This window comes from Anomaloglossus baeobatrachus, chromosome 1 (genome assembly GCF_048569485.1).
Source record: "Anomaloglossus baeobatrachus isolate aAnoBae1 chromosome 1, aAnoBae1.hap1, whole genome shotgun sequence".
NCBI lineage: Eukaryota > Metazoa > Chordata > Amphibia > Anura > Aromobatidae > Anomaloglossus > Anomaloglossus baeobatrachus.
In genome coordinates, this window is record NC_134353.1 from 272,577,438 (window position 1) to 272,589,444 (window position 12,007).

General features: G+C 42.5%; 1 protein-coding gene across 1 annotated transcript in view; it reads left to right on the forward strand.

The window, feature by feature from the left end:
• Window positions 1–6,377, forward strand: part of METTL14 (methyltransferase 14, N6-adenosine-methyltransferase non-catalytic subunit) — a 64,249-nt gene extending 57,872 nt beyond the window's left edge. The window contains exons 9-11 of the mRNA XM_075336678.1: window positions 780–896; window positions 1,397–1,607; window positions 5,893–6,377. Coding sequence (XP_075192793.1) covers window positions 780–896; window positions 1,397–1,607; window positions 5,893–6,197 — 633 coding nt within the window. The 3' untranslated portion in view covers window positions 6,198–6,377. The remainder of the gene's footprint in view (window positions 1–779; window positions 897–1,396; window positions 1,608–5,892) is intronic.
• The last annotated feature ends 5,630 nt before the right edge of the window (window positions 6,378–12,007 follow it).

Below are 12,007 nucleotides of genomic sequence, written 5' to 3' on the forward strand. Positions count from 1 at the left end.
ATGGCACGATAGGGACCAGGATGGGACATTTAACAAGTTGTGGGTCGAATTGTTTGCATTGCAATGATTTCCTATGGGAAATCTTGCTTTGCTGAACGAGTAACTTGGTTAACAAGCACAGTCCCAGAACGGATTGTTCTTGTTAACCAAGGTTCCACTGTATAGTATAAGAATGTGCAAGCATCCTTAAAGGAGCTGCCTACTTGATTTCTATTGTAAGAGATCTGTTGGGGACATGATATATATTAGTAGGGCTACAATAACTATTACAGGTTCTCCTCCTGCCCTTTAGTACAGTCTTCCTCACAGGCTGCACTGCTTTCATGGTCTTAGAATGGAGGAGGAGCATGTGACCAGACCTGCCCAGCAGCCTCCTCCAATAGAAAAACACTACACACGGGAAATAGGTTTTAATTGGAGCAGGCTGATGGACAGATGTGGTCACATGCTTCTCTACCACGGGCCATTTTGACAACACAGGAGCAGTGAAGCTGTGTGAGGAAGGCTGTAGTAAAAAGAGCAGGATATTCGTAAGCTTGTATATTAAGTGTCACACAATCATGTCCCCAACGCATTTGTTAAAAATAAAGAATTAAGTGGACAAAGTCTTTAATTTCTCATATGGATAGAATTTTCTTTCTTAGCGGAGTAGTGAAGTTGGGTCTCTCCCATCTGTTCTGCAGTCAGGTCTCTCGGCAGGGCGCCGTAATCTCTTAGCTTGCCTCTGTCAGATATTTAGTGTTTTATTTCACAGTACTTTTTGTGCTTGATACCGGCAGTGCTTACGGAAGTGGGGCTTTAGACGATCTGAAGACATTTGTTGGATAAAAACTAATAAAGACAATCCTGGCAAGACCAAGACCTTAGACCCTAAGGCAATCTTCCAGAGGACAAAGGTACAGCGCTCCCATCTGTCACTAGAATGAGACATTTGTAGGATAAACAAGATTGTGTCTAAATTCGAGCAGCACAAATCGGAGCCATATCCTTTAAATCATCACGCCTGCTATGGGATGTGCGCTGTGAAACCAGCGATATATAAGATGGTAAAGTGCGGCAGTATTAAAATGTAGTACCAGCGAGGAAAATATCCAAGCCTGCTCCTGGAGGTGATGGATGGCTTCATTTTTTAATGTGATGATGAAAAAATTATAGAAGCGGTGCATCATCCTGACACATATCTGTCTGCACATTATAGCAGGTGACCGTTTCATAAATCTTGAAAGCTGTAAGAAAAGCAATTTTTATACAAGCGATAATGTTCCAAACTTCTCTTCAGTAGAAAGCACATTCGGGGCAGCCCTCACCATACAAGCCTTCATGAATAGCCCTTGTCATATGTCCGCCTTCTCTGGAGCTTCTCGACATGATGGCTAATGTGAACTTCTTCCCGTAGGAGCACTGCCTTATGGGTATTCGAGGAACTGTACACCGCAGCACGGATGGAGACTTCATCCATGCCAATGTGGACATTGATCTCATAATCACAGAGGAGCCAGAAATAGGAAACATTGAAAAGCCTGTGGAGATCTTTCACATTATCGAACACTTCTGTTTAGGACGGAGGCGCCTGCACCTCTTTGGCAGAGATAGCACGATTAGACCCGGTAAGAGTGACACAGTTGTGTGTGTTTTTTTTTTTTTAGCATTTCTAGGTAATGACTGAAATACAGAATTCTACACCTGTTTATATTTTTTTTTTTCCTATCCAAATGATCATAAGATGTTTCAGTCCATGCAGCTTGATCTTCATCAGTTGGATTGCTAATGTATAGGGAGGGAGTGGGAGAAGTAGCTTCTGACGTTGCAAGGTTGAGACTGTGCTTGCTTAGGGGGAAAGTAGGGGGTGCGTCTTATAAACCGAATATACGGGGGGGGTGCTGCGGGCGGCAGCGTTAGATCTCCTGCTCCCGCTCATATAATATGCACAGCCGCTGTCCATCAGCGTGGTGCTGAAACCGCATCGCGCTCATGGGCTGGGGCAGCGGGGCATATTATATCTGCCCGTGCTCCCTTTGATCGCACATGATCCCCCCCCCACCTGTGTTAGATATGGCCCCCATACTGCTGCCCATAGTAAAATAAAAAAGCTTTACTTACCTCCAGCGCTGATCTCCCGGTCTCCTGCTGCTGCTGTCTGTGATCAGGCACGCAGAGATGATATCACTCTGCCGTGCCGATCACATGACCGGCAGCAAGAACCAGGAAGTGGAGGAAGCCGGAGCTCAACTGCAAGGAGGGAGACACGAGGAGGGACAGCGCTGAGAAGGTAAGGAAAGAGTGTTTTATTTTATTATGGGCAGCAGTATGGGGGGCATATCTAACACAGGGGAGGTGTGCCATCTATAATGGCCATGGGCAGCAGTATGGGGGCCATATCAAACAGGGGAGATGTGCCATCTATAGAGGCCATGGGCAGCAGTATGGGGGCCATATCAAACACAGGGGAGGTGTGCCATCTATAGGGGCCATGGGCAGCACAGGAGGACGTGTCCCAGCACAAGGGGGCTATATTCAATATAAGGGGGCCATATCCAGATTAAGGGGGGATAATTTTAGGATGGGGGGCTATGAGGGACATATACCCTATATGATTTGTTAGACAGACACTGGCATTATAAGATGGACCCCCTTTTAACATTAAAAAAAAAAATCCCTTTTCCTTCACCAAATTTGGGCGTGCGTCTTATAATCAGGTGCGTCTTATAAAGCGAAAAATATGGTATATTGCAGGGCTGTGTGTGTAATGACACAGCTGTGCTCTCCTGACTAGATCACACCGATCTCACTCCCAGCATCTACTGTGATTACAAGGGAATATGGGGAAACGAAAGCTGACAGTGATGTGACATGAGAGCAGCCACACGTAGCATACATTGCATCTATTCCAGGTATCTGGGTATTATTCGTCGATGCCTGGGATAGATGCAGTGTATGTAATGACACAGCTCTGCCCATCTCCCCCTGCACTTGGAATCAAGGTGCCAGCAGTGAGATCTGTATGACCTTATTAGACGAAACATTCTTACCATTGGGCATAGTCAGAGTGGAACAAATAAACCCCTCCAAATAAGAATCTCTGGTATGGCCCTCTTGGTGGCAGGGAAAGTTAACATACAGTGGGTGAAATAAGTATTGAACATGTAACCAATTTTCTAAGTAAATATATTTTTAAAAGCGCTATTGACATGCAATCTACGCACGCAAGAAAGCAAACCGTACATGTCCATAAATTAAGTTATGTCTAATCATGAGAAATGACGCAGTGAAAAAGTATTGAACACATGAAGAAAGAGGTTCAAAAAGCCGTGGAAAGTCATGACACCAGTTGAAATCCATCAGTAATTAGAAAGAAATCCCGCGCTTAGTGAAAAATATCAGCTGGTTCAATGATGCGAGCTGTCTCGAGACCTTTACAACCTTATTGTTACAAAACATACTGACAGCATTGATTACAGAATTTCAAAACTTTTGAAGGTCTGAGTGAGCACTGTCGTGGATGTTTTCCGGTGGTAGAACATAATTTTACTATAAACTGGCCCCAATCGGGTGCTCCCTGCAAGTTGTTAAACAGAGGAGTGAAAAGAATTATCAGAAGCGTTGTCAAAAGAGCCAAGGAGCAACTGTGGAGAGCTACAGAAAGACCTGGAATCTGCACGTACAATTGTTTTAAAAAAGGAAAAAAAAACAAACATAAGTAGTGCACTCAACATCAATGGCCTGTATCCGTGCTCACTTCGCAATATTCCATTGCTGAAGAAAAAGTGTGTTCAAGCGCGTATAAAGTATGTCCAACATTTAGACAAACCTGTGAAATACTGGGACAATTTAGTTTGGTCAGATGAGACCAAAATTTAATGCTTTGGATGACATAATATAAACAATGTTTGGAGGCCAAAAGGCAATACATATCATCCCAAAATCATCATACCAACAATGCAGTTACAAGGTTCGAACATCATGGTGTGAGGCTGTTTTTCAGCATATGGCACTGGCAAACTTCTTGATTTAAAATCTGCCATTTACCAGGATGATGAAAATGAAATGAGCGTGGACATTTCAGCAAGACAATAAGTAACCCATAAGCAAGGAAACTCTTTCAATTAGTTACAGAAAAAGAATTTAAAGCTCCTAGAATAGACCAGCAAATCACCTGACCTAAATCCAATAGAAAATTTATGGAAGAAACTAAAGCTCAGAGTTCATAAAAGCCCATGGGACCGTCAGGATTTCAAGAGTGTTTGTGTGCAAGAATGAACCCAAAATCACACCTGAGCAATGCATGCGACTAGTTTCTCCATACAGGAGGCTTCATGAAGCTGTCATCACCAACAAAGGCTTTTGTACAAAGTATTAATTAAATTTCAGTAAGCGTGTTCAATACTTTTTTTTTTCTTTTAAAGGGAAGGTGTCATCCAAAAAAAAATTTCAATAACTGGAAAAATGTAAAGTATTAATGTTTTAATGTTTTTAATTGAGCAAAATATAAAAAAAAGTAAAAAGTTTGATATTTTCCAGTCAAACACTAGGGGGAGCAGCTGCTGAAATCCTACTGTAGAACTAGCTCACATTACAGCTGCAGTAATAGTGGGCAGAATCTGCTCTCCTGTGTGTGATATCACAGCTCCCCCCTCCCAATTTGGGTGTTTCCAAAAGGATAAGAGAGTGAAGTTTAGGATCACAGTGCGGGGCCATTTTGTTGGTGACCACAGATGTCTAAAGTGTCACCAAGGACATCTGCATGGTGCTCCCCACGTAGCGCTCTGCACGCCCCAGTCCAGCAATGCTCTGCCACATGCATGCACACACAATGCTCTGCCACACGCACCCCCGCAATTCTCTGCCACACGCATGCACACCCACAATGCTCTGCCACATGCACGCCATGCTCTGCATGCACGCACGCAATGCTGTGCCACACGCACTCCCGCAATGCTCTACTGCATGCACGCAAGCAATGCTGTGCCACACGCACTCCCGCAATGCTCTACTGCATGCATGCACGCACGCCCACGTACGCAATGCTCTGCATACACGCAGTGGCTGCGACAAGGAGAGGGGGGAGGAGGGTAGTGGCGGCGGTGCGGTGGGGGACATTGGGGGGTGTCATTGGAGACGATAGCAGCGGGGGGGAGGAGCGCTGATACTCACACAGGCCGAACGGGTGACGGAAAAGCTGCACAAAGATGGCGCCGATCTCCTCCCTCTGCTGTGACCTGGACAGCCCAGGGGGCGCATCCAGGTCACAGCAGGGAGCTGTCCTGTATTAAGTATAGGGTCGCAGTCCGACTATCAGAGTGAATACCCTGGGGGATGCCATAATGAGGTGAGTAACTGTCGTTACTCACAGCAGATCCAACGTGTGCAATCCATAGGGGACCATAGGCAGCACAGGGGAATGTATGCAATCCATAGGGGGCCATAGGCAGCACAGGGGAATGTGTGCAATCCATAGGGGACCATAGGCAGCAAAGGGGAATGTATGCAATCCATAGGGGGCCATAGGCAGCACAGGGGAACGTGTGCCATCACAAGGGGGCTATATTCAATATAAGGGGGCCATATCCAGATTAAGGGGGCTAATTTTAGGATGGGGGGGCTATGAGGGACATATACCCTATATGATTTGTTAGAGGGACACTGGCATTATAAGATGGACCCCATTTAACATATTCTCTTTTCCTTCACCAAATTTGGGGGTGCGTCTTATAATCTGGTGCGTCTTAAAAAGCGAAAAATACGGTAATTTTCTGGAACAATTTCAAGGGTACAAACATTTTTGGCTATGACTGTATGTGGCTTCTCCTAGTCATTATGCCATTATTTTAAGTTCATTGGTTTGTGAAACTAATTAAAAAAGCTTTTTTTTTTTTCTTCATCTTGATTTCCTAGGGTGGCTAACTGTGGGGCCTACATTGACAAACAGCAACTTCAACTCTGAGACATACGCATCCTATTTTAATGCTCCCAATTCTACTCTAACTGGCTGTACTGAAGAAATTGAAAGGCTTAGACCAAAAACTCCACCCCCAAAATCAGACCGTGGCTTTGGTACAACTAGAGGTGGTGGTCGCGGAGGACCCTCTGTTGGAAGAGGAGAGCGAGGTCGAGAGAGGAATAGAGGAAGCTTCAGAGGCGATAGAGGAAACTTCCGAGGTCGGGGAGGTCCACACAGAGGAGGATTTGCCCCTCGTTAATTCATTCCTAGGGGAGGGGCTTTTAACCCTTCCTTTTTATGCTCATATTTTCAATGAAATAATAGTAAAGCAAGATTTTTTTTTTCTTTATGGAATGCAATTTTTAAATTTAATTTAATAGGATGTTGCCAACACTTAATTTTTTTTCTATTATTAAAATATGAAATGGCTTTTCACATATATGGATTTGGTGTTTATAATTTTGGAAATGTAATTCTTGTGCAGGTCAGGATGAAAATTATCCCATATTGTTGATACATAACTACAAGAGAGATTTTTCACCTAGAACATTTTTGGGTGGTAATGCTGGTATTTCATTGTATTTATACATGCATACAGAATATATGTTTGTGTATGTATGTATGTATGTAATATATGTGTATATAATACACACACACACACACAATTGTAAACATTTTTGCAAAGTTATTAAATAAGAAAATAAATCACATGGTCATAAGTATTCAGACCCTTTGCTCAGTATTGAGTAGAAGCGCCCTTTTGAGCTAGTACAGCCATGAGTCGTCTTGGGAATAATGCAACAAGTTTTTCACACCTGGACTTGGGGATCATCTGCCATTCTCCAGATCCTCTCCAGTTCCGTTAGGTTGGATAGTGAACGTTGGTGGGCAGCCATTTTCAGGTCTCTCCAGAAATGCTCAATTGGGTTTGTCAGGGCTTTGGCTGAGCCAGTCAAGAATGGTCACAGAGTTGTTCTGAAGCCACTACTTTGTTATTTTAGCTGTTTGCTTAGGGTCATTGTCTTGTTGGAAGGTGAACCTTCGGCCAAGTCTGAGATCCAGAGCACTCTGGAAGAGGTTTTCTTCCAGGATATCTCTGTACTTGACCGCATTCATCTTTCCTTCAATTGCAAACAGTCGTCCTGTCCCTGCAGCTGAAAAACACCCCCATAGCACGATGCTGCCACCACCATGTTTCACTGTTGGGATTGTATTGGGCAGGTGATGAGCAGTGCCTGGTTTTCTCCACACATACCACTTATAATTATCACCAAAAAGTTCTATCTTTGTCTCCTTAGTTTAGAGAATCTTATTTCTCATAGTTTGGGAGTCCTTCCTGTGTGTGTTGTTTGTTTTTTTTTTTTTTTTACAAAATCTATGCGGGCTTTCATATGTCTTGCACCGAGGAGAGGATTCAGTCCGGCCACTCTGCCATAAAGGCCCGACTGGTGGCAGGCAGTAGTCATAGTTGACTTTGTGGAACTTTCTCCCATCTCTCTATTGCATCTCTGGACCTCAGCCACAGTGATCTTGGGGTTCTTATTTACCTCTCACCAAGGCTCTTCTCCCATGATTTTTCAGTTTGGCTGGACGGCCAGGTCTAGGAAGAGATCTGGTGGTCCCAAACTTCTTCCATTTAAGGGAAGAGATCTGGTGGTCCCAAACTTCTTCCATTTAAGGATTATGGAGGCCACTGTGCTCTTAGGACCCTTGAGTACTGCAGAAATTCTTCTGTAACCTTGGCCAGATCTGTGCCTTGCCACAACTCTGTCTCTGAGCTCCTTGGGCAGTTCCTTTTGACCGCATGATTGTCATTTGGTATGACATGCACTTGTGAGCTGTGAGATCTTATATAGGCAGGTGTGTGCCTTGCTAAATAAAGTCCTATCAGTTTAACTAAACACAGCTGGACTCCAATGAAGGCGTAGAACCATCTAAAGGAGGATCACAAGGAAATGGTACAGAATGTGACTTAAATGAGTGTCTGAATACTTATGACCATGTGATATTTCAGTTTCGATGGTTTCATAAACTTGCAAAAATCTCTACATTTCTGGGGGGGGTTTCTGTCTAGATAGGGTGCAGAGTGTACAATCAATGAGAAAAATAACTTTTTTGAATAAACCAAATTGCTGCAATGAAACAGTGAAAAAGGTAAAGTGGTCTGAATACTCTCTGTACCCACTGTGTGTGTGTGTGTGTGTGTGTGTGTGTGTGTGTGTGTGTGTGTGTGTGTATATGTATGTATAATATATATATATATATATATATATATATATATATATATATATATATATATATATATATATATATATATATATTATAAAAATATGCTGTACCCTGTCACGCTATACTGTGGCACAGCATGCAACATACATTTGTCCATGGCTGAAGCAATCCGTATGTGAATATAGACCACACAATTCTAAAGATTGACCCTGAGCTTTGTTGATAGTAATTGCAAATGCTAATCGAACAGGGAATTGCACTCTCTTGAATTGAAACGGTATATCGGCTGGAATAATGGGAATTCGAGGAATGAGGACATTTTCAACTTTGTAAGGTTCCGTCAAAATTGTCGGTTCTATTATGTTGCTCATCAATTTTTTGACTGCAAGCCGTGTGCCATTGCAGAGTTTTGACTGATTTAATATTTCGTATCATAATAATGCGCACACCGATTTTCAATGTCAGTATGTGCGATGGTACTCCCGGCAGATCAAGTGAATTCAAAAACTTCGTTGGATAGTAAGCTGCCTCATCTGCTTCCACAACGGTGTCTAATGATTTATACGCGACTGCCTCATTTTCAGTGTTAGACTGAATAATATGGTTAAGTTTGTAGACATCTTTGTTTTTTGCCGCAAGGATAGCTCGCTCACTCAGCCAACCATGATTCGTATAATTGATTTGGATATTCGGGAATACTCTTTGAATCAATTCTTCCTTTGAAGTCACTAACTTACAGAACTTATCGGGCAATGAAATTCGTCATGAAATCTCAGCAATTGGCATTTTTCTGTTCCCAATTTCCGGTAACTGGTGTGAAAATATATAAGCCGATCGATCATTCTGCAGCTGGACGCGCATATTGATAGTTAATTGCAATGTCTGTACGTGTCGCCATAACAGTGAGTATTTTAGGCAAGCATTGATCTCGTCCACTGGTGTTGATCGAGGAATGACAGGCAATGTTTGTCTAATATCTCCTGCGAGCAATATTAATGCTTTCCCAAATGGTTGATTGTTTTCACGTAAATCTTCTAACGACCGATCAAGAGGCTCCAGTGATTAGCATATAAAAATGTTTCCATTCCAGTTACAGAAACAAAATCTGTGACGGGACGGTCATGTTTTGGACAATCATCTGTCAATTGAGTGAGTGAGAAAATGACCATTTTGTATCTCTATACTGTTGGCGTTGTTTCGCCTCGGTTCCAACCATAGAGCGCGGTTGTTTAGTCTACCAGTTGAAGTTTTCCGCGGCTGTGCGCATACGTGGATCGCGGTGACGTAGCATTTAGCGCGGTTGTTAGTCTACAAACAGCTTGAACAGTTGAAATTTTCTGCGGTTGTGCGCATGCGTGGATCGCGATGAGTGGACCGAAACTCTTGCAGGGCTTGGGGGGACATTGTGTCAAAATTTGACAACAATCGGTCGTGAACTTTCTGAGATAAGCAGATCTTTACAAATGCACGCAAGATTTTTATTTATATAGATACACACATGTACAGCTCTGGCAAAAATTAAGAGACCACAGCACAGTTTTGTAAAAATTAGCTTCACTACATGTCTGACAGCCATTTCATTCCAGCGTCAGTTGCATTCTCATTCTACTTAACCTTTTCCTATCCAATACAATTTCCTATTTCATTCATTGAAAACCTATTATAGGTCGTCATCAGTTATATTTATTCCAGCATTCGGTAGTGAAAACGGAATCTGCTCAAATCCATTGGCAGAAGACTACATTCATTGCCACCCATCGGCGTCGGCCTGCGTACCCTCGTCATCCTCGTCGCTGACATCGGTAGAAATAACGCTTTCAACATCACTCCATTCCGACTCTACAACTTCACTTCCATCGTCCGAATCGCTCACACTATTACTACTTTCACTAGTATCGATTACACGCTGCCTTACTTTGTCCGGATTTACGCACCTTCGTTTCGCTATCTCTTAGCCATTTTCACTTGTAAAACAAGAAGAAAATGAAACTTGGTTGGGTCAAAGGTCGTCAAGAACAGATGCAACCATTAGCTGCCAAAAATCTCACTCTGCGCAAAGTCCTGCCTGCTATGCTTAGAAAAGGGACTTAGGACAGTAAAATGCTTATGAAATATTGATGTCCCCTGCCAGGGGACAAAGGAGCTTAATGGATTATTTTCAATGCCCCCCCCCCCCACTCCGGGTGGACTCAGGATAGGAAAAGGTTAATGTGCTTCTGATTAGGTAATAATCTTTTTAACGAGGGAAAGTATAACAAACAGTGCTGTGGTCTTCACAATCCTCTTTCAATAGGACAAGTTGGATGGCAAAACAAGTGCTAATAATATCCCAAAAATGGGAATGAAAAAATAACTTAACCATGCCAAAGGCGTTGAAAAGAAAAGTTCTGAGTGAGGAAAAGAAGGGCTCAATTCTGGCTTTACTCGCAGAGGGATACAGTGAGCGTCATGTTGCCTCCATCCTTAAAATTTCTAAGATAACAATCTATTACAACAAGATCAAGCAACAGACATTGGGGACAACAAATCTTACAGACCAGCAGAAAGCAACTCTCCGCTGACCAGGATGACTGTCATCTTATTAGAATGTCACTCAGCAACTGCAGGATAACATCAAGTGACCTACAAAAGGAATGGCAAATGGCAGCTGTGGTGAAGTGCACGGCAAGAACCGTTTGTAACAGGCTCCTAGAGGCAGGGCTCAAGTCATGTAAAGCTAGAAAAAAAGCCTTTCATCAATGAGAAGCAAAGGAGAGCCAGACTGAAGTTTGGCAAGGATTGCACTACAGAGGACTGGAGTAAGGTAATCTCTGATAAGTAATTTTCAGCTTTGCCCAATAGTTGGTCATCTAATGGTTAGACAGAGACCCGCAGAGGCGTACAAGCCACAGTGCCTTGCACCCACTGTGAAATTTGGTGTAGGATCAGTGATAATCTGGGGATGCTTCAGCAAGTCTGTAATTGAACGGATTAAACTTTCCGAAGGACATATGAATCAAGTCGCATACAAGGTTATCCTGGACAAACAGTTGCTTCCTTCTGCTCAGGCAATGTTCCCCAACTCTGAGGACTGTTTTTTTTTCTTTTTTCCCCCAGCAGGACAATGCGCCATGCCACACAGCTAGGGTGTGCTTACATTGTTGCACAAGGAGTGGTACGAGGTCACTCAAAAGCTGTGTGAAAGACTGGTGGAAAGCATGCCAAGACGCATGAAAGCTGTGATTAAAAATCATGTATTCCACAAAATATTGATTTCTGAACTGTTCCTGAGTAAAAACATTAGTATTGTTGTTTCTAAATGATTATGAACTTGTTTGGTTTGCATTATTTGAGGTCTGAAAGCACTGCATTTTTTTGTTACTTTGACCATTTCTCATTTTCAGAAAATAAATACAAAATTTATTGCTTGGAGAATAGTTTATAGAATAAAGAACAATGTACATTTTACTCAAAAATATACCTATAAAGAGGGAAAAAAATGTTGTAGTGGTCTCTTAATTTTTGCCGTGTGTGTGTGTGTCTATATAATATAGATTTTTTTTTTCTCTGTGTATCGGTGATACAAAAGCTGTTGCGCAACTTTTTCTGATCAGAGGGCACGAATGTCTTAATGAATCATTTGCATGTGTTGCAATAGAATGTAAAAGAGTATCACCATCTGAGACCATTCTGGCATTCAAAAAGTATATGAATTTCTGATAGCTAGGAATCCAGAAAGTGGAAACTGTGCCTATTGGAATAGTAGGGATTTCCTTTTCTAGGTGAAAAGCGTTCAAGAGAGAAGGTTATAGGTGCTATATATATATACTATACTTTATATACTACAATGGAGTGACCACC